Source organism: Empidonax traillii, unplaced genomic scaffold (assembly GCF_003031625.1).
Source record: "Empidonax traillii isolate 1590-97213 ecotype Southwest subspecies unplaced genomic scaffold, ASM303162v1 scaffold565:size409173, whole genome shotgun sequence".
NCBI lineage: Eukaryota > Metazoa > Chordata > Aves > Passeriformes > Tyrannidae > Empidonax > Empidonax traillii.
The window spans coordinates 345,018-370,152 of record NW_020955758.1 but is presented as its reverse complement, the minus strand read 5'-3'; the positions used below and the strand labels follow the sequence as shown (position 1 = coordinate 370,152).

At 56.1% G+C, this 25,135-nt stretch overlaps 5 protein-coding genes across 7 annotated transcripts in view; 1 reads left to right on the top strand and 4 right to left on the bottom strand.

Annotated features, from left to right (window-relative positions):
• SLC25A14 (solute carrier family 25 member 14) overlaps window positions 1–12,377 on the bottom strand; it is a 20,235-nt gene extending 7,858 nt beyond the window's left edge. The window contains exon 1 of the mRNA XM_027897893.1: window positions 12,372–12,377. The gene's annotated coding sequence lies outside the window, so the exon portion shown is untranslated. The remainder of the gene's footprint in view (window positions 1–12,371) is intronic.
• Window positions 281–2,478, bottom strand: RBMX2 (RNA binding motif protein X-linked 2). Its single transcript, XM_027897892.1, has 6 exons — window positions 2,456–2,478; window positions 2,258–2,373; window positions 2,100–2,151; window positions 1,901–2,030; window positions 1,632–1,815; window positions 281–1,134 (listed from the first exon to the last, which is right to left on the bottom strand). The coding sequence occupies exons 1-6, from the start codon at window positions 2,458–2,460 to the stop codon at window positions 728–730; spliced, it is 894 nt and encodes a 297-aa protein (XP_027753693.1). The 5' UTR covers window positions 2,461–2,478; the 3' UTR covers window positions 281–727.
• On the bottom strand, window positions 2,816–6,224 carry RAB33A (RAB33A, member RAS oncogene family). Its single transcript, XM_027897894.1, has 2 exons — window positions 5,869–6,224; window positions 2,816–3,316 (listed from the first exon to the last, which is right to left on the bottom strand). The coding sequence occupies exons 1-2, from the start codon at window positions 6,094–6,096 to the stop codon at window positions 2,858–2,860; spliced, it is 687 nt and encodes a 228-aa protein (XP_027753695.1). The 5' UTR covers window positions 6,097–6,224; the 3' UTR covers window positions 2,816–2,857.
• On the bottom strand, window positions 7,399–12,369 carry MARS2 (methionyl-tRNA synthetase 2, mitochondrial). 2 transcript variants are annotated; one of them, XM_027897889.1, is made up of 3 exons: window positions 12,317–12,369; window positions 10,397–10,731; window positions 7,399–8,629 (listed from the first exon to the last, which is right to left on the bottom strand). In XM_027897889.1, exons 1-3 carry the CDS (start codon window positions 12,330–12,332, stop codon window positions 7,427–7,429), a joined length of 1,554 nt encoding a protein of 517 aa, XP_027753690.1. In that variant the 5' UTR covers window positions 12,333–12,369; the 3' UTR covers window positions 7,399–7,426. The 2 variants fall into 2 exon arrangements, with proteins under 2 accessions (XP_027753690.1, XP_027753691.1); XM_027897890.1 differs by lacking the exon at window positions 12,317–12,369 and adding an exon at window positions 11,185–11,354.
• On the top strand, window positions 11,553–25,135 carry AIFM1 (apoptosis inducing factor mitochondria associated 1). 2 transcript variants are annotated; one of them, XM_027897888.1, is made up of 16 exons: window positions 11,553–11,622; window positions 12,696–12,835; window positions 15,483–15,573; window positions 16,424–16,530; window positions 16,662–16,792; window positions 17,346–17,436; window positions 18,188–18,272; window positions 19,272–19,348; window positions 20,178–20,286; window positions 20,929–21,036; window positions 21,826–21,914; window positions 21,995–22,135; window positions 22,656–22,798; window positions 23,034–23,158; window positions 23,638–23,834; window positions 24,918–25,135. In XM_027897888.1, the coding sequence occupies exons 1-16, from the start codon at window positions 11,553–11,555 to the stop codon at window positions 24,987–24,989; spliced, it is 1,776 nt and encodes a 591-aa protein (XP_027753689.1). In that variant the 3' UTR covers window positions 24,990–25,135. The 2 variants fall into 2 exon arrangements, with proteins under 2 accessions (XP_027753689.1, XP_027753688.1); XM_027897887.1 differs by lacking the exon at window positions 11,553–11,622 and adding an exon at window positions 11,815–11,917.

Sequence of the window (25,135 nt, the reverse complement as noted above, 5' to 3'; positions counted from 1 at the left end):
TGCCCCAACCCCAGTCCCTATATCAGGTGCCTCCGGGCTCGGTCCCAATTGCTCCATGGGGAAAATGCTCCCTCTGCGCCCCATGCTTGGAACTGCTGTGGACTCTGTCTGGAAGGATTAGTCGTTGTAGGAGTCAGATCTACCTCAAACCATCCCAAACCCCATGCCTCCCATCACCACTGTTCACCACCCCTCAACTCTACATCCATTGTTCCCAATTTTCCAGCCAAATCAGCCCAAAATCAGCATCAGGAACAGGAAGGCTGCTCCCAGGACCAGCTTCTGACAAATAGGAATTTTTATTAAGAGACCTATAAACACACCCACAGCGAATGGCCCTGACACAGCGGTGCATCCCTGTGGATCCACCACGGATCCACCGCAGAACCAGGAGATGCCAGGTGGGCACAGGACCCAAACCCAGCAGGCAAGGCCAGACTGGACACCCACCAGCCTCTTCCCGCACTGCAAGAGGGGGACACCCCCCAGGACTGACAGATCTGGGGGTTTTGGGCAGGGGAGCATACTGCTGATCCCAGTCCCCAGCTCCTGCCACCATCCACGGCCGGCGCTGAAGGCCAACAGGGAGAGCCCTGGCCCAGGGCAGGATGACATCCAAAGGGAAGCTCCAACGAGGCAAACAGTCCAGCTGCAGTGCCCTGGGAGCTTGAAGCAGGTGTTTGGGCAGTCTCGGGGCCTCCCTGGCCCTGGAATGCTCTCCCAGGGCTCAGTGCCGGCCAGAGTCTCTGCCAGAGCTCCGCTCCTTGTGCCTGGAATGGGACTCCCGGGACCTGCCGCCTCTGGGGGACACGTCTCGCCGGCTGCCGTGGCCATCGCCCCTCCTGCCAGCCTCCTCCCTCTTGTCCCGCTCCTCCCAGGAGCTGCTCTGTCCCCTCTGCTCCTGACCGCTCTTGTCCCCCTTCCTCTCCGAGGGCCGCTGGTGCCGCCGCTGTTCTTCATCCCGCTGTGTCCTGCTCCCTGCGTTCCTGTCGGAGCTCCCGCTGGCGTAGCGCTCGTACCCGGGGTCCTCCTTCTCCTTCTTGATCTTGATCCTGGGATGCAGTTCCTCCACGCCCGCCCGCTTCCCGGCCTGCTGGCCTGGCTTGGGCTGCTCCGCCCTGCCCCGCGGCTTCTCTGGAACACGGGGTCACGACTGGGGATGGACCCAGTTCCAGGAGCGCCCCCCAGCCCCCAGGCTCTGCCCCATTTCATGGCACTGCCCCAGCACCCCTCCTACCGTGAGTTCTTCCCCTATATCCCCAATATCCCAGCCTGCTTCCCCCTCAGGGAGATTCCACTCCACTTCCAACCATGACACCCTTCCTCCAGCTGCGGCCATCCTGCTTCCCTCTTTACCACTCTTTCCAGCAAGGCTGGGCACTTCTACTCACTCCCTTCACTCAGTAACATCGTGATCCATTCTGCGGAATTTTCCAGTTCAGACAAAACGACTCTTTTCCCTCTTTGCTCTCTCTCTCTCCTCCCTCATTTTCCAGCATCTCCTCGGCACCCTGGAGCAACACCTTGTCCCCACCCTCATGTCGTGCCCATTTTCCTCCCTCCAACCCTTCTCTCCACCCAGCCTCCAGCCCTTAATCCCACCTGGGATCCAGCCTGCCAGGAACACTCACCTTTCTGCTTTTTCACAGGCACATCCTCCTCCTCCTCCGACGGAGAGTCGGACGAGGAGCGAGGCGGCGTTTTGACCCCGCAGCCCTTGGCGTGGAGAGCTCTGGTCACCTCATCCCAGTCCTCCGACTCCTTGGGAGGCCGGTAGTTGGCCACGTGGTCCACGCGGATGGTCCGTCCCTTGATCTGGAAGGGCCGGGCTCTCAGACCGCGGGCAGGTCCCGGGACAGCAGCGGGGGAGCCGCGGTAGCAACACCCGAGCCCCACTCACCTTGATCCCATTGAAGTTGTCCACAGCCAGGATGGTGCTCCTCTGGTCCTCATAGCACAGGAAGCAGAACCCTTTGGACTTCCCGGTCTTCTTGTCCCGCACGAGGTTGATGTTGACGACCTCGCCGTACCTGAGACACAGCGTTATCACCCTCCGGCAGCGCCCGAGCGGGCGGCGGGGCCGGGGCTGCGGCACTTACTGCGAGAACACGCAGATGACATCGCCCTCCGTCAGCTCGTAGTGCAGCCCGCCTGCGGGGAGAGGGGTGGAACGTGTCACCGGCACCTAACGGGCCCGGCCCGGCCCGGCCCCGCCACCCCCCGGCTCGACCCCGCCGCCCCCCGGCCCGGCCCGCACCCACAAAGATCCAGGCGCTGTCCTTGTACTCCGCGTGCCACGACACTGCCTCTTGGACGCCCAGCTCCGCCTCCCGCGCGTTCAGCTCGTTGATCAGCTTCACCTTTGTCAGGGGGCTGCGGGCGAGGCACGGTCAGTGCCGGGACCGGCGGGACCAAACCTTCCCCCATTCCTCCCTCCCGCTCCCCTCACACTTACTTCATGGCGGCAGCGGCGCGCACTGCGCCTGCGCGCGGCACCGCGCCTGTGCGATGCCCTCTCAGCCGAACGGGCCCGGCCGAGAGTAGCCGAGCGGAGCCGATTGTGGCCGAACTAGGCCGAGCGCGGCCCAGCCGGGCCGATTGCAACCGAATGGGGCCGATTACAGCCGAGCGCTACCCGCCGAATCGGGCCGAGTGTGGCCGAACTTGGCCGAACCAGACCGATTGTAGCCGAGCCGGGCTGGTTTTACCCGGGGCCGAATGGAGCCGATTACAGCCGAGCGTTACCCGCGGACCGAGCCGAGCGTGGCCGAGCCGGGCCGAGCGCGGCCGAGGCGCAAAGCAGGAGTCGGAGCGAAGGGGGCTCAGAGCCTTTATTGGGGTCCGGGCCGGGTCCCGCTCAGCACGGGCAGGAGCCTTTCCCGCTGGCCTCGTCCGGCCGGCGGGACTGCGGCTGGGGCTGCCCCGGCCAGCCCTCGGCGTCCCGGCAGGGCAGCGAGCGCTGCGCCTTCAGCCGGCAGGCCAGGCACATGAAAATGGCGTCCACGTTCTGGCTCTCCTGCGGGTCCTTGGCCGAGGTCTCAAACAAAAGCATGTTGTGAGCGTCGGCGAACTTGAGGGCCAGGCTGGACGGCACCTGGATCAGGTCCTTCAAGTCACACTTGTTCCCCACGAGCACCCTGGGGACGAGCGGGGGCACCGCATGCCCGTTGCACTCCTCGATCCACGTCTTGAGGTTGGTGAAGGAGCTCATCTTCGTCACGTCGTACACGAAGACCACGGCGTGCACGTTGCGGTAGTAGTGCTCCACCATGCTCTTCCGGAACCTCTCCTGGCCGGCAGTGTCCCACACCTGCACCTGGGAAGCGAAGCAGACGAGAGGAGAGGCTACAGGAGTGTGCCCCTGGCAGGGCCCCCTGTGGGGGTTCCAGGGGGCTTCCCGCTGTCCAGCTTTCAGAGAGTCATGGAATGGCTTTGGGGCTGGAAGGGACCTTAGAGATCATCCAGTTCCAACCCCCTGACATGGGCAGGGATACCTTCCACTAGACCAGGTTGCTCCAAGCCTCATCCAGCCTGGCCCTGAACACTTCCAGGGATGGGGTGTCCAGAGCTTCTCTGGGCAACCTGTGCCAGGGCCCCACCATCCCCAGTTTCTTCCCAACATCCCATCTAAATCTGCCCTCCTTCAGATTAAGGCCGTTCCTCCTTGTTCTGTCTCTCCAGGCCCTTGTCCAAAGTCTCTCTACAGCTCGCTTGGAGCCCCTTTAGGCACTGGAAAGGGTTCTGAGGTCTCCCTGAGGCCTGCCTGTCTCAAGATGAACACCCCCAGCTCTCCCAGCCTGGCTCCGGAGCAGAGGGGCTCTGGAGATGCCCTCGGAGCATCTTTGTGGCCTCCTCTGGATTCGCTCCAACAGATCCATGTCTATTTATCTACCAAATCCTACACCATGAACAAGAACCCTGATGATTTCCCAGAGGAGTCAGGACAAAGAGAAGACAAGGAGGGGGAGCCACCCTTTGTGTGGGAATGCAGCAAGAGGGAATGAAACTCTGTGGGGATGGATGAGGAGCCAACAGAGATTGTAGGGGAGGATTAAAGAGCAGAACGTCTCAGAGAACATTGTAGGGGGGCTCCACTCTAGACTATCTGGCCAGGAAGAGCAAGCAGATGAGGTGCTCTGTGGACAGAAAGGAGCAGCCTCATGTTTGCAGCCCCTGGTCCTAACTGAGAGTTTCAAACACCTCAACAGCTGCTGGAATAACAGCACAACAGGGCACAGGCAATCCAGAACATTCCTGGAGCCCTCAATGACAGCTCCATGACCCAAGTGACAGAGGAGCCGAGAAACTCCAAAGCTGGATGAGCAGTGAGGTGGACTGGGGACTGGCTGAACGTCTGGGCCTAAAAGGTGGTGTCAGTGACACCCAGTCTGGTTGAACACTGGTGACTAGCAGGGTGCCCCCAGAGGTCAGTCTGAGTTCTCCTGGTAACATCTTGAAACTTGGAACTGGCAATTTCCAACTCAATCCGAGTCACCCTGTACCTACAGAGACAGCGCCTACCCCGAGGTCTTTCAGAGTGAAAAATGCTGGCAAAGCAGGGCTGCTGCTCAGTCCTTTCTGGGCCAGAGCCTGGGCAGAGCAGGAGAAGGAGGGTCCATCTCCCACCTCTCACCTCTCCTGTTGGATGCATTATCCCAGGAAAAGGCCAGTGTGCTGCACTGCCTCCCACTCACGCCTGCTGGAGCACAAATAATATCCAAAGGTAGAAGCCCTGGCAGTGTTTTCCTGCTATTGGCCGTGACACGGGCTCCATGCCAGCCTGCACCAGACCTCACGCCAGCACGGCTCCATGGGGCTGGACAGAGCTGGGGAAGGCAGGGGGGGAATGAACACCTCTAAAGGAGAAAGGGAAAAACATTAATGGACAGTCTAGAAGCACAACTAAAGCTCTCACGCACCAACACGAATTCTGGTTTTACTGTGATTTCAACTTTTGATCACCCATCTGTCAGTACAGCAGCAATGTTTGTTCTTCCAGCACCAGCCTCACACTCGGAGGCTGTGGGTGCTGATTCCTCCGAGCCTGGCCAGGTCAAGCTCCACCACAGGCTCTGCTCCTGGATGGTTTCCTACCAGCAGCAGATCTGCTCCAACACACCAGCCAGAGCTCTCCAGTTCTGGGCTGGTCCTTACAGGTCCTTACAGTTCCTTACAGGTGTATGACATGGGCCTTCATAGAGCAAATCCATCCTGTTCCAGTCCTCCTGCAATCACAGCTCCTGGTGCCAGCTGGGAGCAGATTCCAGCAGCACTCCCACAGCTGCCGAGCCTGCTGCCACTGGCCCGTGTGAGCCTTCCAGCCTCCCTCTGCCCCCCCAAAACACTCCGGTTCTGGCACACAGCTTCGTCCTCCAGCTGGTCCAGTGTCTGGAGCTGGAGCCACCCCGATGCCCTGCGGCTGTGCTGGGTGTCAGGAGGGCGGCAGTGGCTCACCCCGACCCATTGCTTCAGGCCGCTGCAGGCTCAAACCAACCCCAGAAATAGCGACAAGGCAGCAGGGATGGATGGGTCCAGAAGCATCTCTGCTGACTACAGGCATGAGAATTCTCCCCTGTCCCTGTCTCCTCCCTCCAGCTGGGATAAAAGGAAAAGCCCTCGGGAGGGCTTTGGGGTGCGAGATGCAGCCCTGGGGTAGGGGATGGGGTTAAGGCAGGGATAGGAACTGGCTGCTGTCAATGCTGGGGCTGCTCCTGGTCAGCTCGGGGCCAGCGCGGGGCCCATCGGGGACAGAGCGGAGCTGACCGAGGATGGAGCGAGGCCCACCGGAGCCGGTGTAGAACCCACCGGGGACAGAGCGGGGCCCTGCGGGACTGATGCCAGCCAGCCTGGGGCCGGTGCGGGGCCCACCTTGATGCGCTCCCCCTCGATCTCCACCGTCTTCTCGCGGAAGTCCACGCCGATGGTGGCCTCAGTCTTGCCGGGGAAGGTGCCCCCGCAGAAGCGGAAGGTCAGGCATGTCTTGCCCACGTTGGAGTCTCCGATCACGATGATTTTGAAGATGCGGGTCTGCACGTAGGGCTCCAGCGCGGGGTCGGAGCCCGGCGGCCGCCCCCCGCCGCCGCCGCCCGCCGCCATCCCTCCCGCACCGCCGCCGCCTCACCGGCTCATACGGCACCGCACGGCACCGGCACCGCCCCGCGTAGCGGCACCGGCACAACACGGCACCGCCCCGTGTAGCGGCACCGGCACCGCTCCGCCCCACGCACCGGCTACGGCACCGCCCCGCGTACCGGCACCGGCACCGCGTACGGGCACCAATACAACACGGCTCCGCCCCGCCTACCGGCACCGGCACAGCCCCGTGTAGCGGCACCGGCACTGCACGGCTCCGCCCCACGCACCGGCTACAGCACCGCACGTCCCAGCCCCGCGTACCGGCACCGGCACAACACGGCTCCACCCCGCGTACCGGCACCGGCACAGCCCCTCGCACCGCCACCGGCTCTGGGCCGGCCCTCCGCGCCAAGCCCCAGATCGGGGACCGAGTGCTTTCAGCCCCGGCATCCCCAGGGGACCGGCAGGGACCGGCGGGGCTGCAGGCAGCGGGACTGGCCCCTCCCGGCAGGGAGCCACGGACACCGAGGGATAGCGGGGCAGGAGCAGACACCGGGGCACACGAACACCCGCACGTTCCAACACGGGGTCACTGCCACCGGTGCCAGAGTGACCCTCTCCATGTCCGGCCAGGCAGCCACAGCCCGCGGCTGCCAGCATCAGAGGGACCGGGAAGGGATTATGTCCCTCCTGTCCCCAAGGAGCAGGGCAGCGAGGTGCCAGCACTGACAGCACTAGGGCACAGGGGCTGCAGCAGGAAGGATGCTCAGAGGGATGGCAAGAGTAGGGGAGCAGGTGACACTTGGCAGGGGGAGAGAACCACGGCAGGAGGGGATGAGGGGACTCGGGTCAGCTGAACCGGGACAGCATCGGGCTGTGGCACAGCGAGGGTGTGGGGACTGGCAGGGGCAGGCAGACTACAGGGGCTGCACTGCTTCTGCTCACACAGCCCAGGCAACCGCAAAAGAACTCACAACCCCACAAACCAGGCCCATGAAAGATGACTCCTGCACTGATGGGACCTGGAGGAGCTCCAGGACTGTGCAGGAAAACCTTCCTATTTTAAGGGGATAAATATTTGCCTCAGTTGCTTTTTACATCCCATGTGTCTTTGGTTCAGTTAGCGACTTGGCTACTCAGGCATTCTGAGGGTGCTGCCTGAGCTTCCTGAGCCCTCAGCCCTGCTCACACGATCTCCTGCCCAAGCATGTCTGGGCAGCCTCCAGGCTGTCACTGGGACAGCACAGCCCTGGTCGGGCCAGCTTCCCACCCCTCCACACCACCACCATGAATGGAAGGAAGGTGCTTTTAACAAAGACAGCGTTTCCCAGGAGTTCCTGAAGGTTTTTATTCACAGAAGCTGTTTGTCAGGGACTTGAGCTTCTTGCTTTCTGTTCTTCACAGTTTCCAATTTCTCCAGCCTCTGGAACAAGACGCCTGTGTCAGGTCCGAGCTGTCTCCCCTCAAAGGGACACGGCTTTCCATCATAGCGTGCCAAGAACGTCAGATCAGAGAGACCCCTCTCTCCTGGCTCAACAGCCAGCCGGGACAGCAGCTTGTCTGCCATGTGTGGGACCACAGGCTGCAGGAGTGTCCCGTAGACACGCAGACACTCCAGCGTGACGTGCAGGATGGTGTCCAGCCAGAGCCGCTCTGCACTGTCCCTTCGGTCGAGTTTCCAAGGCCTGTGTCTCTGGAAGAAGCCATTGGTCTGCCTCACGCACTGGGCAATGCATTCCAAAGCCTTGTAAATCTGGAAGCCTTCGAAATAACCAGCCACCTGTGCAGGCAGCAAGGCTACCGCTGCCACGAGCTCGTAGTCCTCAGCAGACGCCCTGCCCGTGCCTTTTGCTTCACCGGAATCCAGGACCTTTGGAAAACAGGGCTCTGAGAAGCGTGGGTAGGTGTTGCTGGGGTTGATGCTGGGGGCCGTTGAGCGATTCAGCAGCCCCCCGAGCGCATCCGCCAGCTCCGAATTCAGCAACTTCACCACCTTCTCATCATAATAGTCGCAATCCCGCTCCGGGACGCCCTGCCGCAGCAGGAAGTACCGGAACCCGTCCACGCCGTACTGCCCCACGCACGTGGCGGGGTCCACCACGTTGCCCAGGCTCTTGGACATCTTCTGCCCGCGCACGGTCCAGTGGGAGTGCACCAGGATGCGCTCGGGGGGGGCCAGCCCCGCCGCCAGCAGCAGCGCCGGCCAGTACAGCGCGTGGAACTTGAGGATGTCCTTGCCCACCACGTGGTGCGCGGCCGGCCACCACGCGCCGTGGCTCTCGGGGTACCCCACCACGCTCAGGTAGTTCACCAGGGCGTCCACCCACACGTAGATGGTCTGCGTGGGGTCGCTGGGCACGGGGATGCCCCACTGCAGCCGGCTCCGCTCGCGGGACACCGACAGGTCCGGCAAATCCTCGTCCAGCCAGCGGAGCGCGCGCTGGTAGAAAGGGTCGGGAGAAATGGCACGTGGGTTGTCCCGGAGCCACTTCTGCAAGGGATCTCGGAACGCCGAGAGCCTGAACATGTAATTCTCCTCTTTGGTCCAGTGCACCTGGGACGGGAGAAGAGGAAAGGATTACAGTCCAAACGCTCCAAGAACAGGGTGACAATTTGCATGCAGCATTCTCAGGGTGGAGTTTGTCACAAGCTCCCTAAGTGTCCTCCGGAAAGCCCCCAGTATCTTTCCATGACTAGTAGGAACCTCCTTGCCCAAGACACGGCTGAGGACCTGGGCACCTGGGATGGTTTGGCATCCTGCTTTTAAATACTCCTGTAATCCCAGGAAGAAACAAACACCTTTCTACCTGCCAGGTTGATGTGACATCAGGAGGTAATTAGGGAGCTGAGAATACACTTTCTTACTTTCTTAACAACATAGTTTTGCTATAATAGTGGAAAATCATGAAAAGACAAAATGATGTTGTAATTCCTGCCCTACTGGCACTCCTGGTGCCTTGCCTTTGCTGTTCTCCTGGGGGCTGCGTTCCTCTTTCTCCCCAGTTTATGCATTAATGCATCTCAGTCACTAACTCTGTTTGCTTACGGCACTGACAGCACTTCTCCCCCACTGTTAAATCCATTAAATGACACATTTAGCTAAACCAGTGAAAAATGGTGGGTGGACACGGTACAAGTGAGCTGTGTAAGGCACTCAGGGATCCGTGGCTGGGTCAGGAATCTCACAGGGTACAAGGAAGACCTGAGGAACATTCAAAACATTCCTTCAAAGATGAGCTGTACACCTTCCCCCCAAGGCTCCACTGGACACCAGAACCCAGACACCCACCAGAAGCCTGGGGTTTATGGCATATCCCCAGTTTATCTCAGGGGCTTTCTCAAGAGTTATTATTTGCTAATACAGCCCTTTCTGTGTGAACCAACACTCCTACGCCCCAGCCTCACACAAAGACCATAGGAGCATAACCTGTGCTGAGCTCTGAGCAGGACTATCTGCAGCTGCTGGATTAAATAATGTAACTCCTGACACCTTCTAGAAAACACAGTGGCAGAGAGACTCTGGGGCAGATACCATGGCCCTGCCATGTGTACCTGCCAGGTGGGGTTTAGCAGCTCTCCCTTGGATCCCCACTCACCACCATAACACAGAGAATCACACACTGGTTTGGGTTGGGAGGGACCTTGAAGACCACCTCATTCCACCCTCTGCCATGGGCAGGGACACCTTCCACTAGCCCAGGTAGCTCCAAGCCCCATCCAACCTGGCCTTGGACACTTCCAGGGAAGGGGCAGCCACAGCTGCTCTGGGCAACCTGTGCCAGGGGCTCCCCACCCTCACAGGGAAGAATTTCCTCCAAATACCCAATATAACCCTGCCCTCTGTCAGTGGGAAGCTATTCCCCCTCGTCCTATCACTCCAGGCCCTTGTAAATAGTCTCTCTTCATCTTTCTTGCAGACTCCCTTCAGATACTGGAAGGTTGCTATGGGTTCTCCCCAAAGCTTCTCTTCTCCAGGCTGAACAATCCCAATTCTCCCAGCCTTTCCTCACAGCAGAGCTGCTCCATCCCTCTGATCACCTTGGTGGCCTCCTCTGGCCTCTCTCCAACAGGTCCATGTCTTTCCTGTGCTGGGAACCCCAGAGCTGGAGGCAGCTCTGAAGGAGGGGGGGGGTCTTACCTGAGCGGGGCAGAGGGGCAGAATCCCCCCTCACAGTGGTGATCAGCCCAGGACACAGAATGTTTCTGGACTGACAGGTGACACTCCATTGAAATACAGGTGAGTCTCGGCCAGCGTGAATCACAAAAGGCTGCAGGAAGCATTAAACACCCCAAATTTGGCCAGAGCAGAGCGTGGTGTTACCTCGTGGCCGGTCTCCAAGGACACCTTGCAGGGGCGTCCCTGGGCATCCCTGCGCTCAGCCAGCTGGCTCTCGGGCAGGAAGCTTTCCTCGGGAGTGCAGTACCAGCCCTCGTAGGAGCCCTTGTAGAGCGCCCCGCAGTCACGGAGGGCGCCCCAGAAGTGCCGCACGGCGCGCTGGTGCCGGGGCTCGCTGGTGCGTATGAAATCGGTGAAGGCGACGCCGGCCTGGGCCAGGGCCTGGCGGAACAGCCCCGAGACCCGCTCGCAGAGCTCGGGGGGCGACATCCCCGCCGCCGCCGCCGCCTGCTGGATCTTCAGCCCGTGCTCGTCGGTCCCTGGAACACAGAGAGGCCGTGGGGCCGCGGGGAGGGGTGCGGGGCTGGACCCCCCTGCAGGGACACAGGACCTACCTGGGGGTAGGGTCAGCCCCGGGAAAGGGGGTCAGATCTAGGGAGAGGGGGCGGTCAGCCCCAGGGAGAGGGTCAGTCACGGGGGTGGGAGTCAGTCTCGAGGGTGGGAGTCAGAGCAGGAGGGGGGTAAGGCCATGGCAGGGGGTCAAATCGCGTGGAGGTGGTCAGCCCCGGGTGGCGGGGGATCAGTCCCGGGAGTGGGAATCAGACTGGGGCGGGGGGGTCAGACCGGGAGGGGGTGTCAGCCCCGGGAAGGAGGGTCAGCCCCGAGGGACTGGGGTCGAACGGAGGGACAGGGCTCAGACCGCGGGAGCGGGGTGATCCCCAGGCAGGGGAGCCAGCCCCGGCGGAGGGGGTGATCCCGGCGCCCCCGCTGACCCGTGCTGAGCCGCCCGGGCCCGGCGGCGCGCAGGCGGCGGTGTCGGAGCAGCGCGTCGGCCAACAGCGCCGAGTACAGGTGCCCGATGTGCGGCGGCCCGTTCGCGTAGAAGATGGGGGTGGAGAGCAGCAGGCGGCGGCCGGGCCCGGCGGCGGTGCCGATGGCGCGGCGGGGCTGCCGCCACATGGTGTCGGTGTCGGTGCCGGTGCCACCATCGAGGCGGCGGCGCGGAGCGGCCCGCCCGGAAGCGGCGGCGGGAGGAGGAGGAGGAGGAGGAGGCGGGCGGCGGGAGGCGGCGCGTGCGCGGCGGGGCCGGGCCGGGGCCGGGGCCGGCGGGGCCGCGACCGAGAGAGGCGACACCGGCGACATGTTCCGCTGCCGCGGGGCCCTGGCGCGCGCCCTGCGCCCCCCGCCGCCGCGGGGCCGCGCGCACGCGGGTCAGTGTCGGCATCGCGGGGTGGGGGGACGGGCGCGGACGCGGACACGGGTGGGGGGGAAGGACGGGCGCGATCCCCGCCGCTTCCGCCGCCGCTTCAACCCGCGCGCGGGTCCGCACGCGCCGTGTGCCCCCCCCCGCGCGGCACCGGGGGTGGCACCGAAGGGCACCGGGCCGGGAGGGCGCGGCCCTGCCCCGATCCTGCGGGATGCCCCGGGAGAGCGGGAGGGGAGGAAACCGTGCCTGGGACACCGCGGGTCACCTGGGGCTGCTTGGGCGCCATTCGGGCGGCTTTGGTGCGGCCGCGGGTTTTTGTTACAAACGAGCGCGCTTAGCGGAGGAGAGGCGGGTTGGGGGGTCCACCGCGGGAGTGGGGGATGGACAGACCCCGAACCTGTCCCGGGAACATCGGCCGTGCCGCCAGCAGGGCTCGGAGCCGTCCCCGCCATCGCTGCAGGGGGGAGTCAGTTCCACGGAGGGGCGGGCTGTGATCAGGCCGTAAGTGGAACAAATCGCCGCGAAGCTGCTCAGCCAGGTGTGCTCCTAGTGCGCCCGGGTCTGCTCAGTTCCCCTGGGGATGTCCTCTGTGCCCTCTGTGTCCTGCTGGTGGCTGACTCCGCTGGAACGAGCTGTGTGGGCAGAGGGGGGTTTTGTGCCGCTGTGGCCATCGCTGCTGCTTGCCCCGGCGGGGTTACCTGGAGCCAGGTGCATCCTCGGACAGGAGAGGCCTGGAGAAGGTGGGGGAACCACCAGCACACGTCTCTGCGCTCTCCCATCCCTGTGTGGCCGCAGGCTGCAGCTGCAGGCAGCCTTTCCAGCTGCCCGGAGATGCTCCTGCTGTTAATTAGCCCAGTTACTCCTTGATCCTACAGATGTTTTCATATCCACGGCTGCCCGGAGCACGTTGTTGTGGCACGGGATAAATTCCCTGCGGTCGCTCAGATGTGGGTGCCACGTTTTCCAAACAAGGAGCTTGTTTGGTTTCAGAAATGACTTAAGTCTCTAAATTTCTGGCCGCACCTTCGTGTTGACAGTGTTTTTGTGTTGTTTTCTCCAACAAATTGTGTCCCTTAGGCACCTTGTTGCAGCGCTGGAATGTGCCCCCAGACCTGCAGCTGAGCAGACAAGTGCAGACAGGCGTGCCCGGGGAAAAAGGCAGTAATACGTTTTTTGCCTTTATTGTGGGCTTGACCACCTTAGGAGCAGGTGCCTATGTAAGTAGAAAGGTAGTTCCTTGGGAAGAAGCCGCAATCCATCTCTCCTGTCAAGCGTTTGCTGTATTCCAGCTCCCTTTACTCAGCTTTTGATCTCTGTAGCTTTATCTCTGTTTCCTCCCTTAGAAAACTTCAAGGGAAGCTAACTGGAAATTCACTTCTTGTGATTACTTGGTTTTTAACTGTAATTTCAGTTACCTGTTAGGGTTTTTTTACCTTAAGGGCGCTCTTGGGGTTTTTTTTGTTATGAGCAATCACAGCTCTGTCTGTTGTCGTGTATGGGATTTGATACTTGAAGCAAACCATTCCTTGCCAAATCTCAGTTCAGAACATTTGTTTAACTTCTCTAAGGATACAAAATGAACCCCCAAGTGGTGAGCATTTATGTCCTACGTGAAAAGGATAAAGGTTTTCAGCCTGACTTAGAGAGTAAATGATATTCCCAGAGAGCTGAAGAGTAGCAGCATTGCCTGGGAGTGGATGGATCCCAAGTTTACATCAAACAAATCTGTGTTTCCAACCTCTTTTTCTTAGAGGATCATATTCATTAAAAGTTCCAAATCCCGATTTTCTCCTAAGGAAAGTCCTGGGAAAGGGGGAAAGAAAAATTAAAACAGTGCATGGAGAAAAAAATCTTTTCCTGTTCCCTTTAAATTTAATTCTTTCCCGTGCCCTTCTGCCTTGTTTTTTTTTTGGCACACAAGGTAGCTGAAATTACAAAGCCTACTCTGCTTTTCCTAAGGCCTGTTTAATCACGAATCTTTCCTAATATTCAGCTCTTTCCTTCTTCTCTTCCACTGCCTGTCTTCACCCACAGTTTTGCAATGCCATCCGCTAAGATGCCCTTCTAGATCCCTGACGTCTTCAGGTGTTCCTGGCAAAGCTGGCAGCAACCTCTTGTTATACTTAATAGTGGGAGGAACAGTCACTGGGACAGGAGCTTATGTAAGATGCTTCAAAAAAATGTGTTTATTGGGTAGGAGGGTGGAGGGAGGGCACCTGTCTGTACCTCCCACTACGTTACCCTTCACTTCAAACCCACTTTGTGCTCCCTGGCCTCAGGTATTAATTTTCAAGGGACACTGCCAAATAATTTAAGGTTATAAATTTGACATTCTCAAGCAGCGCAGTTCTCAGTGGGGAAATCTGCCTCAGAATTAACCTTTCCACTTTAAGTTAATCTAAAACAAACTGGCCATCTTTGATTTGTAACCATCAGGAAAGGCACTAATCATTAATTAATGCACCTATCCTGGTATCAGTAGTGCTGGCATGCAGAAAAGGAAACAATAACTGAATATAAGTGTGTTAGAGGGAAGAAAACTTGTCCAAAGTTATGATTTCTTTGGGGAAGAGCACTGAAATATCACCCCACGATCTGGCAAAGTACAGTTGTGTTTCTGACTAGAAAGAAGTTGACATTGTCCTGTTGGAAATATTTGTCCTGAAGGCCTCATCTGATGTTTTGCTTGTGGTTTTTCCTAAGGGATAGGTTTAATTTGCACTATGCTGCCCTTTGGACTCGCTTAAAACCTTCCTGGTTCTGCTTGCAAAGGCAGAGGTGGTTTGTTAACCTTGGCTTTTCTGTCTTTAAGCAAAAGGCTTTAAAAATACCTTTCTCTTAATTCTTTTTAACACTGAGAAATTCTTGTTTCTGATATTTCTGACATTACTCCAGTTCCCTGGACAGGCTTTTGTCTACCCATGCTCTTTTTTTGTGCCTGTCATTAAGTTCCTCCATTTTTATTTGAGACTATTTGCTCTAAGACACCAACTTGTGGGGGTTGGCAAATGACATTTGATGTCGTGCAAATGGTAGAGATTATTAGCAAGGCTGGGGTTTGCCTTAAAAAGAAGGTTTGCTTCCCTCTAATTTGTTACCCACGGGGGCAAACACTGGACTCTCACCTGCTCCCAGCATTCCCAGTGTCCAACTCCTCTGCATTACCAGTTTTTGGAGGTTAACATGACGTAAAAGATGCTCCCTCTTTGTCTGTGCCACTAAATTGTACCTGCAGGGTCTGCTCCTGCTGTATCCTGAATTTCACAGTCAAATAAACAGATGAGCATTCAGCTGGAAGAGATTCCATGTCCAAAGGCTGTTACCTGGAGCAGCCCTGCTCCTGTGGCTGAAGGCACTGCTGATGTCATGGGTGTTGCCACTGCCACCACCATGCCTCCAACACCTGGCCTAGAGAAAGCCACTCAGGCTGTTGGCTCTGCCCAGGTGCTCTGGACTTGGGAAGCTGGGAGATGCTTTTTCCTTGGATTCATCTTCCATTTTGCAGCCTTGTGTCGTGGCCCAGCCTGCACGTGGCCTTGGGGTTGGTTTGGCTGCATTTCCTGCGTTGGTTCTGGTTCCTCTTGGAACAGGTTTGCAGCCAAACACCTCCAGGAAGGTTCGTTGCTTCTGGGAAGCAGCCAGGCACCCAAGGCTCATCAGAGCAGGGGCAAAGCAGGTAATTTTCTGAGCACAGTCTCAATGGGCACCTTGTCCAGTGAGGTGTATTTTCGTCTGTGTGTTTTAACTAAAAGCAGATGGCTTTTCCAGCACGCAGGATGGACACAGACCTGTCAAGGGGTAGCAGCAGGGTGGTGCCTTGGTGCTGTAAGGTGTACAAGGTCAGTATCTCCTGTCTGTCTCCAGGTGTACAAAACACTGAAGGAGAACAAAGAACGATTCACCAGCCGGGTCTCGTCGATAACGCGAACCCAAGACGATGAGTCCTCTCCCTCTGGTGGGTACCAGCCTGCTGGTTCTTGGGTTGGCTCTGTTCTCCACAAGCTTGAGGCCTCTAAAGCAAGTGGAGCACAGCCCCTCTGGAATCACAGAAGAGCCTTCACAGCACTGTCACTTCTCGGTGCTGTTGTTTGGGAATTCCCATTCGGGGCCTGGTTGGACGGGGCTTGGAGCAACCTGGTCTAGTGGAAGGTGTTCCTGCCCATGGCAGGGGGATGGAACTGGATGAGTTTTAGGGTCTCTCCCAACCCAAACCCTTCTGTGATTTCTGATTGTGTGACTTCCCAGCACAGAAGATGGTGCTAGCTCTCCATGACCCAGAACCAGGCTGTTTTACAGACAGTCCTGAGGATGAAGTAGGGTGTCTCCTGGGGATGATTTCTGCTGGTTATTCCAGAGAAAAAAGTGAGCCCTGCTTTTGGCTTTTACCTTTACGCAGTCTGACAAGGACACTGTGATTCCAAAGGGCCTCTTTCCCTGGATAGCAGATGAAGAGGACCTGCCTGTGGGAGGAGGTGCCTTCTGCAGGAACTCAAAAGTGGTCTCCTTTAATACAATTACAGAAAAACCTGCCTTGGCCTTTTTGGGAACTTCCCTTTCTTATCATCTGTTTCCCAGTTGACCAGTGCAGAGGTTTTGGTCTTCCTTAGAAAAACCAGTTTGCTGGAATCTGGCTGATTTCTGGAGGGAGCCAGCTTTGGGGGAAGCATCAGTGTGGTCCTTGGGAAGGGCACGGGGGTGGAAGGTGTTTGGAGGACAATTAGCCAGAGGAAGTCAGGGTGTGGAAGGCCCCTGGTGAGACCCAGTTTCCCTGAGTGTTTGCAGTAAGGTGTCCCCTCTGTCACCAGGCGCTCATGTCAAGGTCCCATCCCACGTCCCTTTCCTGCTCATTGGTGGAGGAACTGCTGCTTTTGCTGCTGCCAGATCCATCCGTGCCCGTGACCCCGGAGCCCGGGTAAGAACTGTCCTGCTCCAGGGTAGGCGTGTGGGTCCCTGGCAGTCCCTCCCTGCTCGCTCCAGAGCCTCTGTCTGTGTTGCCATTTGCCTGCCACTGCTCCAGCTGATGTGTTTCCTGACCAATTACAGGTGCTGATTGTGTCTGAAGATCCTGCCCTGCCCTACATGCGTCCACCTCTTTCCAAAGAACTGTGGTTTTCCGATGATCCCAACGTGACAGAGACCTTGCGGTTCAAGCAGTGGAATGGCAAGGAGAGGAGGTATGTGGCACTGCAGGTGACGAGGCTGAAGGGGAGTGTTTAGTGACAACAATCAAAGTGTTCTCTTGGGAGAGAATCACAAGCCAGGTGTGTTGGTGTTGGTGTTGGCAGGGGTTGAGGAGCTCTGCTTCCCACCTGAGTCTGCTCTGTACTTGGTAACTCTTGAACCTTGCTGTGATTCCCTTAGACATGTCCCACCACAAGGTTCCTGTGAAATAAATTAATAAAGGTGAAGCTCCATGGGTTAGAACAGAGCTCCAGGGACACTGGATCGTGTCTGATCCTTGTAACTTCTGTGATTAAGCCTTACTTGGCGGTTGGACTTGATGATCTTAAAGGTCTTTTCCAACCTGACCAGTTCTATGATTCTGTGATCCAAAACCCTTGAACTTCAATAGTGTGAAGACCCTGATTCTTAAAAATAGATAAATAAGAGTTCTGGAGCTTGTTGTGGATGCCCAGAGTTGTCTTTGTCTCACTGGAACTTCTGAATAGCTGGGTCTCTGGTATCCCAGAGCAAGTGGAACCCGTTTGATAATGGAGCTTTTCTCAGTATCTATTTCCAGCCGCCATCATTCTACGTGCCTGTCCAGGACCTGCCTTCTGTGGAAAATGGTGGGGTGGCAGTTCTGTGTGGCAAGAAGGTGGGTACAGCACTGGCTGTTGTTCCTACAGCTTTTCCCAAGCAGAGCATGGGGTCTGAGCTGGTACTGAATCCCTGGAGGTGCAGGGGGGATTGGCTGGGAAGGGGGATGTGTACAAGTTTGGGAGAAGTGTGATGGAGCAGAGATTGTGCTAGTTCTTAAATGTTAAGTTTGAAAATGGGAGAAGCCAAGAGGAATAGCAATGAGCTGGGGGAAGATGATGAAGAAGGGAGATGGATAGGTCTGGAGTCTGGCCATGGGACAAGAATGTAGAACTTGGAGACAAGGTGTGACAAAGAGGAACTGGGCTGTGTTTGCCAGAGGGTGAGGTGAGGAGAGCACAGTGATCCAGGTAGTGGGTGATAAGGTGGGCAGGAGCAATGTGCAGAAGCAGAGGGAAGGTGGAGCAATTTAAGGTGAGCCTTCTAATATACTCATACCCTCAGTTTTTTGTATGTTGCTACAATAAGATGTCAGTGACTCCTCTTCCTGCTGAGGTGGGCTGTGTCTGAGCCCATTTCAGACTCAGACCCTGGGAAGATCAATCTGAGCTATGGTGACTCCCATAGAAATTGTCTTAATTCCCGCTTCCAGTCACCTGCCTTCCCACCTCCTACCCCCCTACCCTTAAACTTAAAGGTGGGAAAGTGTTAATTCCGGGTTTGCGCCTCTGATCAGCAGTTTAACGTGCAGTTTAACTCAAACAGCCACAGTGCACAGCAGCTTGATCTTGGCTTGGTAAATCCCGCAGGTTGTACATATGGATGTTAGAGGGAACACAGTGAAGCTCAATGATGGGACCCAGATAACCTATGACAAATGTCTCATTGCCACGGGTAAGTCTTTGAGGTTTTTTCCTCTTGTTCCTTGTCTTGTGCCAGGCTTTTTGTTACGGTGGCATTTAGCTAGAGATAAATTCTCTGGAGCACCTCTCTTGTGGAGACAGGCTGGGAGAGCTGGAGAAGAGAAGGCTGTGGAGAGACCTTAAAGACTCTTCCAGTGCCTAAAGGGGGCTCCAAGAGAGCTGCAGAGGGACTTTGAACAAAGGCCTGGAGGGACAGGACAAGGGGAATGGCTTCCCACTGACAGAGAGCAGGGTTAGATGGGATACTGGGAGAAATTCTTCCCTATGAGGGTGGGGAGGCCCTGGCATGGGTTGCCCAGAGAAGCTGTGGCTGCCCCGTCCCTGGAATTGTTCAAGGTCAGGTTGGACAGGACTTGGAGCCACCTGGTCTAGTGGAAGGTGTCCCTGCCCCATGGCAGGGGGTGAGACTGGATGGGATTTAAGGTCCCTCCCATCCCAAACCATTCCATGACTCTGTGGTTCTATCTGACAAGTTTCTGCAGTAAGTTTCTGCAAACCCTTGGGAGAGCAGTCACACAGCCAGCTGTGCTGTTGGGTTTTGCACTTGCCTTGCATCATCCAGCTTTTCTGGGATGTTCAGAGTTTTGCCCTGTGATGATTGGGAAGGAGGAAGAGGTGACTTCGCTGGAAGGAACTCCTGAACAGACCAACCTCTGCCTCTGTGGGAGCAGCAAGCAGAACCAGCAGCTCTTACTTGGGCAGAACATTGCTCCAGCATTGGCCCCAGCATTTCTGGAGCAGTTCAGGTGGCACTGGCTGTCTCCAGGCAGTGGGGCAGGGTGTGGGTGTTGGGTCACCTGCTGCTCCCACAGGTCTTCTGTGTTAAAAACGCAGGCAGCAGCAGGGATGGATCACACTGCAACCAGTTTGGAAAGCACAGTCAGGATCCAAGGTAGCTTTGCACTGCCTGGATATCCAGTGCCATGGCCCTGGTGTCACTGGTGTCTCTTCTCTCCCTCCTTGTCCTCAGGGGGAACCCCAAGGAACCTGCCCGCCATCGAAAGAGCAGGAAAGGACGTACAGAAAAGGCTGACGCTGTTCCGAAAGGTAATCTCCAGGTGCTGCCAGTCCTGGGGTGAGACTGAATAAATCAGAGCTACTACCACTGTTTTCAGCTTTTAAATTCTCCTGCTCTGGCCAGAACAGCCTTGCCTTGGCACTGCTTCTCTCAGCTGGTGCCCAGGAGTGCATTGGTGGTTCATTCCTTTTCCCGGGCAGGAAACCAGAGTGGAGTCTGCTCAGCCACTCATGTGCTGGCCTCAGGCCTGAGAGCTGTCATAGTACATGGGATTATGGGATTTTAGGGTGGGTTTTTTTTCAAGTTTCCCTCCTGTGTGACTTTGCTGCACCTTCCAAGGTGAATAAAAGCCTTAGAAGATGGTCAGTGATCTTCTGAGGTCTGCTGTAGAGTTGCTTTTTGTTGGCAAACTCCACTTTTCTTGAAAATGTAACCTTCTCCTGAGTCTAGCTCGGGGAATTGATCAGGAATAAGAAGGTGTATGAGAATCTTCTGTTCTGTGATGGACTCCCCCTGAGGTGTGGTCTGCTTAACTGGGAAGGGAAGGATGGATGATGTGAGCTGTTGCATCCTTGTTATACTGGTTGTGCTGTGGGACATTTCAGTTTAGAAGTCTTACTGTAATTGCCCTTGAAATGGAGGAATTTGAGATTTCCTGGTCAGGTAAAAGCTTGCACAGACAAGGAATCCAGAGAGGTTTTTTTGTGCAACAGGAAAACAGGAGGAAGGAACAACACATCTCCTTTTCCAAGCTGGGGAGAGAGTCATTCTCATTTCAAAGGGAGAAATTGGAGACAAATACCTTGTGCTGCCATTCCTGTTAGAGGGGATTTGAAATGGGGGTAAATGTTCTTTCAGATCGAGGACTTCCGAAACCTGGAGAAGATTTCAAGAGAAGTCAGGTCCATCACAATTATTGGTGGTGGTTTCCTTGGCAGTGAGCTGGCCTGTGCTCTGGGAAGGAGAGGTGAGTGCGTGTCCTCAGCTGTGGCAGACACTGAGTGGAAGCAGTCTGATGTTGGAAACTTCATCCCCAACTGCTCAGTATTGCACAGACTCCGTGTTTGCCTGAAGGAGGCTGAATGCACGTGTGTTTTGTTGGCTGCACGGCCAGGATTTTCCCAGTTTCTCCCTCATTAACTGCCCAGCAGCCCCTGATCACAGAGGTGGGAACTCTGCAGGCCAGTGTGTGTTGCAGAATTACTTCACCCTCTAAAAAGTCACATTTGTCCCCTGTGCTCAAAGCCACCCTTCAAGTAGGATTTCAGGGTTGGAACTGGATGATCTTTAAGGTCCCTTCCATCCCAAAGCATTCCATGATTCTGTGGTGGTGAACAGCTGGATTCTGACTGTCAGTGTGTGAGGAGTGTCTCTTTGGTAATTTTTCTAAGTTTTCTCCAAAATACCAAGCATTTTACCTAAAAGTCTGTTACCTAGAGTTTGAAGGTGTGTATGTGAAACAGTCACCTTGTGACTCCTGGAGAAAGTCTGGGAGCCAGAACTCCCAGATTTGGAAACTTCTGTCAAGCTCCTTGTGTAAAGTAAAGCATGTGTATCTTGATACCTGTGCTGCTGCTCTCTATCCCACTGCTCTGTGCTTCCCTTCCAGCACGAACCCGAGGCCTGGAGGTGATCCAGCTGTTTCCAGAGAACGGAAATATGGGCAAAATCCTGCCTGAATACCTGAGCAACTGGACCACAGAGAAAGTCAGGAGAGGTGAAGCTGCAGAGCAGCGGGTTGGGCCGGTGGCTGCTGTGCAGATCTTGCTGGTGACATCCAGCTCTGTTCTGTCCCTGGGATCTGCAGGGTGGCCCAGGTGCAGCACAGAGGAAGCTGCAGTTCAGGCAGCGTGGAGCTGCCATGGATCCCTGGCTTCTTGGCAGTTCCTCTGGGAAAGCTGAGCCAACAGGCTTGCCGATGCCAGTGAGGCTTTCCCTGTGGCTGTTCCTCTCTGGAATGGTCCCTATGCCCATGCACACACCTGGGTCAGGCCAGGTGCTGTAGTGTATAGCTGCTAAAGCCTGTGAGATCCAGGACACCTTTTTCCATTTGCTGCATTAAGTGCAGAATATTTCTGTGCATTGGAAAGTGGAGCAGGATAGAGGGAGGAGGAATAATATCGTTTGGGTGTGGATTGCGGGGCCTGATAACCCCCAGGTCTGAGTTACTTTCCTTTTTGGAAGCTGCCTTGTTGGACTCTGGGTCTGGCTGAGACACAGCAATAGGTAATTGAATGTCCTTAGTTCCTGAACACCTGTTCTGGGGAATTCTTTTGGATGTGACCTTGTTATCACGTCAGACATGTACTTTGGGTTATTGTTCAAGCAGCTCTCTCAGACTTTCTACCTAGGTTTCTCCTCGTGCTTCCCTCCAGGCTGTACTGGCACAGCTTAGGAGGTCTCTGTCTTGGTTCCTCACCTGGAATCTGCCTGCACCAACCACCTGCTCCAGGTGGGATCTGCCCAGCCCTGAGCAGGCACTGAGATGTCCTGTGCTTGTTTCCAGAGGGGGTCAATGTCCTGCCCAACGCTGTGGTCACGTCCGTCTCTGTCTCCGGCAACCGGCTGGTGATTAAATTGAAGGACGGCCGGAAGGTAAATGGAAAAGCAGGGAGAGGGTGAAGCTTGCAGGAGCAGGGGGGGAATGAAGATCCTAATTACGAATTGCCACACAGGTGGAGACAGATCACATCGTGGCAGCAGTAGGGCTGGAGCCCAACGTGGAACTGGCCAAGTCGGCGGGGCTGGAGGTGGACTCGGACTTCGGGGGGTTCCGGGTGAACGCGGAGCTGCAGGCACGCTCCAACATCTGGGTGGTGAGTGTGGGCACAGCGTTCTGGCTGTGCTGATGCAGCAACTCGGGACACACGAAGCTGTGGGGCTGGTGCACTGGGATGAGGTGAAAAAGAGCGAGTAGAGGAGTAAGGAGAGCGGTTGTAGCGCAGGCCCAGAGCCTGGTCAGGCACCGCAGCCGCCTCGTTGCCGTGGTAACCACGGCGAGTTTGGAATATTTATGCTGTGTAAGAGGAGTTGGGGTAACCTAAAGATAGCCTGGATCGCTCGCTTGCGTAAGAGTCCCTTGGTGGGCGTCGTGACTTTTTGATTCCTCTGGAAAACGTACCTCATGCTGCCTTATTTTCCCAAAGATCGACAAAAAAATACTGAGAAACTGGGAGTCGTGTAGCCCAGGGAGCGGGACGAGGTAGTGGTGGTGTTTGGGGCTTGTCAGAAAAACGCAGTTCCTTGTTCCATTTGTTGTCTCCCCAGCGTTTCTTTGGGCACTAGTAGAAGCTGTGGCTGTCGGTGTTTGGTGCTCACTGGGTGATTCTCTTTAAGGCAGGGGACGCTGCCTGTTTCTACGACATCAAACTGGGCCGGAGACGTGTGGAGCACCACGATCACGCCGTGGTGAGCGGGAGACTGGCTGGAGAAAACATGACCGGAGCTGCGAAGCCCTACTGGCACCAGTCCATGTTCTGGTAACGTTCCTTTCTTCCTCTGGGGTTCCTTGTTTGGCCGCGTTAGCCTTGGCCTTGCTGTGTCTTGACTCCTTGTTCTGCCTCTGTGTGCAGAGCAGACACGCTGTGTCAGTCACTCTGCGTCCGCGATCGCCCGCACCACGCTGGCAGTAAGGATTTGAGGGTGGATGGATGGAATTGCCTTGGATTTGTCTCACCAGTGCTACAGATTACTGTATTTCCACTTGATTCCTAGGAGCGATCTGGGCCCCAACGTGGGGTACGAAGCCATTGGCCTCGTGGACAGCAGTTTGCCGACAGTCGGAGTCTTCGCGAAAGCGACAGCGAAGGACACGCCGAAAAGTGCGACAGAGCAGTCAGGTAAGGCCCAGGTGTGCTGAGGAGCCTGCAGGTGTTGGTGTGGACACACGTAGTCAGTATGACCTCTGAGAGCACAAGGAGGCCGCTCTCTTTCTAGACCAACCTTTAAAGGCTGTATTTGATATTAAAATGTGATTAAACCACAACATTCCTCCAAGAAGCCATCAGGTAACTCACCTACTGACATGAAGACTTTCCCAGGCAAGCTTGATCTCCTCCACAGCAATAAAATGATCAGTTTGGGACAAGAGAGACTGAAGATCCAAGCACATTTACTTTCTATTCGCTGCCTGGAAGAAGCAGTGGACTTTGCTGTCCTAGGCACTTGAAGGTGGAAGTCGGGAATTGTCAGTGTTGTTGGGATTGTTTCATCCTTGTGTTAATGAAACTTAACTTTTGGGGGACACAGCTCTTGAGTCAGTTCTTATCATCTCATGTCCTGCCCTGGGTGTGTGACAGCTCATGTCTCTGCCTTACAGGGACTGGAATTCGATCCGAGAGCGAAACGGAAGCGGAAGCCTCAGAAGTTCACATCTCTCAAAGCTCTTCACCGACACCTCAAGTCCCAAAGCAAGGAGAAGATTACGGCAAAGGTGTCATTTTCTACCTCAGGGATAAAGTCGTGGTGGGAATCGTGTTGTGGAACATCTTCAACAGGATGCCCATTGCTCGGAAGGTCAGTGCAGGACGAGGATGACGGACAGTGGGGCTTTATGGAGGAGGGATTTCCTTGTGGAAAAATCAATCTGCCAATCCACAGTGAGGATAGATAGATGCAGATGCTCTGTGTGACGCAGAGCTGGGCAGTATCCAATTCACCCTGTCCTGGGTGAATTAGGGGAGCTGTCCTTGTGCTTTTTTGCATGTGTGTGCAAAGTTTTTACAGAAAAAACTGAGACGAGGTGTGTGCTCCAAGCCTTACCTTGGCATGGCTGAAATTCCAGGCCTGTAATAAGTAGAGGCTGGAATCACAGTGATGAAGCACGAGTGAAATGTCCCATCTTTGTGCTGCTTTGTCCAGTGTCCAAGTTCCTGAAACAGTCTCAAATATCATTATCCCAGAAACAGCCACAGAGTCAGGGCTGGGACAGCCCTGAGAGGTGCTTGGTGTGTCTCCACGCCCGTGGTCTGTCTCAGTCAGCTCAGCCAGGCTGAGTTCAGGTTTTAACACCTTTGGAAAATTTCATTAGTTTAAACTATGGGAGTGATCCCACACTATCCCCAGGTGATCTCTCCCAAAACAAGCTATTCGTGGTTGAAGTTTAATCTGAATCCTTTATGATGCAGTTGAAACCTGTTGGTTCTCCCGTCCCCATGGAAGGGAAATCCTTTCCTTCTTTCCTTCCTTCCCTTAGCAGCCTTTCCCCTAAATCTGAATGTACAGGGTCCTTGGTCTCTTGGTCTTGTCTGAAAGCTGCAGGTTCAAGCCAGGTATCCTGGCTCTGAGACAGTGCCAGGCTCACCTTCACAGAGCTGAATCACTTTTTGAAGAGGCTTGTTCTCCCCAGCTGTAAAGGAAAACCCAGAAACAAATCCCTCAGGGACAGGGAGGTTGGTTTTCCAGCTGTTCCTGTAGGCAGGTGCTGGTACGTTTAAGAGTCCCATGTGAATTTGGGTGCAGAAAGTGCTGTCATGTTGTGGCTGTCTCAGTCTGGTGCTTCAGAGAGGATCCAAAGAGTTCCTGGCATTGGCTGTGACAGTCCTGCAGCACAGGCTGTTTGTAGGGCGTGCAGGATTTAATGCTTTGTCCTTCCTCCAGATCATCAAAGACGGGGAGGAGCACGAGGACCTCAATGAAGTAGCAAAGCTCTTCAACATCCACGAAGACTGAACTCTGTAAGGGGAACACGGCACTAGGAGTGAGGGGGCTGCTGGCTGTGTGCATCCCTTCACCTCGGACAGCTTCCTTGGAGCACTTGGGAATATTCCACTCACCTGAGCCCAGTGTTTGCACCAATAAAGTCAGATTGTTCTAGT

What these genes read in the sequence shown, in the direction of transcription:
- RAB33A (XM_027897894.1), bottom strand. Translation starts at nt 6,096, where the DNA reads ATGGCGGCGGGCGGCGGCGGCGGGGGGCGGCCGCCGGGCTCCGACCCC. An exon ending in TCGAGGGGGAGCGCATCAAG is followed by an intron (nt 3,317 to 5,868) that starts GTGGGCCCCGCA and finishes TTCGCTTCCCAG; the next exon opens with GTGCAGGTGTGGGACACTGC.
- AIFM1 (XM_027897887.1), top strand. Translation starts at nt 11,830, where the DNA reads ATGCCCCGGGAGAGCGGGAGGGGAGGAAACCGTGCCTGGGACACCGCG. An exon ending in GCGCCATTCGGGCGGCTTTG is followed by an intron (nt 11,918 to 12,695) that starts GTGCGGCCGCGG and finishes TGTGTCCCTTAG; the next exon opens with GCACCTTGTTGCAGCGCTGG. An exon ending in CCCGTGACCCCGGAGCCCGG is followed by an intron (nt 16,531 to 16,661) that starts GTAAGAACTGTC and finishes GACCAATTACAG; the next exon opens with GTGCTGATTGTGTCTGAAGA.
- RBMX2 (XM_027897892.1), bottom strand. An exon ending in CAGCGCCTGGATCTTTGTGG is followed by an intron (nt 2,152 to 2,257) that starts GTGCGGGCCGGG and finishes CTCTCCCCGCAG; the next exon opens with GCGGGCTGCACTACGAGCTG. An exon ending in GCCTGTGAAAAAGCAGAAAG is followed by an intron (nt 1,135 to 1,631) that starts GTGAGTGTTCCT and finishes CCCGTGTTCCAG; the next exon opens with AGAAGCCGCGGGGCAGGGCG.
- MARS2 (XM_027897889.1), bottom strand. An exon ending in CCTTGGAGACCGGCCACGAG is followed by an intron (nt 8,630 to 10,396) that starts GTAACACCACGC and finishes CTCCCGTCCCAG; the next exon opens with GTGCACTGGACCAAAGAGGA.